Source organism: Octodon degus, unplaced genomic scaffold (genome assembly GCF_000260255.1).
Source record: "Octodon degus isolate 3935 unplaced genomic scaffold, OctDeg1.0 scaffold00024, whole genome shotgun sequence".
Classification (NCBI taxonomy): domain Eukaryota; kingdom Metazoa; phylum Chordata; class Mammalia; order Rodentia; family Octodontidae; genus Octodon; species Octodon degus.
In genome coordinates, this window is record NW_004524600.1 from 9247527 (window position 1) to 9248989 (window position 1463).

The following is a 1463-nucleotide window of genomic DNA, read 5'->3' on the forward strand; positions in this document are numbered from 1 at the left end:
ACAAATCATCAGCAGTTCAAACAACTGAGTCTGAACTTCTCTCACCAAGACGGGTCATATGTTATCAATAAATCTAGATTTTTCCAGGAAGCGAAGGTAGAGCCCCTGGCATTCCTCCTGAGATGCCCGTGTTAGGCCCTAGAAGTATCTGGAAAAGAAAAAGAAAATAAGGCACTGTACAAGCCTAGGGGTGTCACTGCACCTTCACCATGCCTGATGGGCCAGATCCCAACCGCCAAGCCCCACAGCTGCACATTACCTGCCAGTCTACCTAGGGGCCCGACAAATAAAAACAAGCGTTTCCCACTGGCAAAAGCCTCCAGAGCCCAGGCTCACCTGCCGCTGCTGCAGCTGCTGCTGCTGCTCCATTTGCAACTTCTCAGTCTCAAAAACAACAGGAAGAACCAGGATCATAAAGGAAGTGGTCCCGATCCACAAGGCTGCCCTGGAAAACCTGTACATTTTTTGAGCCACAAAGAGGGAGAGATCGAAAGTGGCTCCGGCCGCGGACCGGACCCTCTCGGGGAACATCTCCGTCAGACCCCACAGTCTCTCTGACAAGGTCTCGTCTAGCTCGTCATCGTCATCCTCTTCCAGCTCTTCCTCGGTCTTCTCCGCGTCCCCTTTCGGGAGCAACTCGTCTGGGGACATGGGCTCCCCGGCACCGGCTGCAGCGGTCGCAGCGGCCATGACCGTAGGGAACACCCTGTATTTGTAACTTTGAAAGTGGTCTTAAAGACCTATAATCTGAATACTGAATGCTGTGGCATTATAAGCATAATGGTCTTTATTTTCACAACAAATCTTAATGGTATTCTTCATTTTCCATGTCTCTATAACATATTATAGTCTGTTTATGTACATAAATTCTGTATGTTTATAAGCAACATTTGCTCAATTCAGTTATAGCCATAGTAAAAGAATAAATGTAATCTGAAGAGCAAGCAGACTATCAATTTAAACCATGGGATCTAGGAGTAGTGGCTGGGGAAATTCATGTCTGAAGCTTCTTTTAGCTATATTCTTGCATATGCATGGAGGCCTGTTCAAAGCCTGTAGTTGACTGCACCAGTTACTATTATCAACCTGACTGGATTAATAAATTATATTGATTAAATTAAAATTGTGAGAAATGGGTATTTTATGATTTCTAACAATGTTCCAGTCATCAGATCAAACTTACCTTTTTATTAATGCAGGAGAAAAAGCAATTGGATTATGAAGGAGGTGTGCTCATCAGTGGGTTAATTCATGGTACTTATAGATGGCTGTGTTGCTGGGAGGTGAGGCCCACTTCTGGAGGCAGGTCACTGAGGTCACTTTTGAACAATGTCTCTCACGGTGCTATTCCCTTGTACTCAAATTTCCAGCCAGTATGGAGTGAGCAACTTCACTTCACTATGATTTTGCTGTATTGTTCCTGCCTTGGAGCCAGCTCTCTAGAAACTAAAGCCTCTGGAGCC

At 45.3% G+C, this 1463-nt stretch overlaps 1 protein-coding gene across 1 annotated transcript; it reads right to left on the bottom strand.

Moving 5' to 3' along the window:
- Positions 1-6: 6 nt before the first annotated feature.
- Positions 7-700, bottom strand: LOC101582146 (mitochondrial import receptor subunit TOM22 homolog). Its single transcript, XM_004628530.2, has 2 exons — positions 337-700; positions 7-148 (listed from the first exon to the last, which is right to left on the bottom strand). The coding sequence occupies exons 1-2, from the start codon at positions 688-690 to the stop codon at positions 74-76; spliced, it is 429 nt and encodes a 142-aa protein (XP_004628587.1). The 5' UTR covers positions 691-700; the 3' UTR covers positions 7-73.
- Positions 701-1463: the final 763 nt, after the last annotated feature.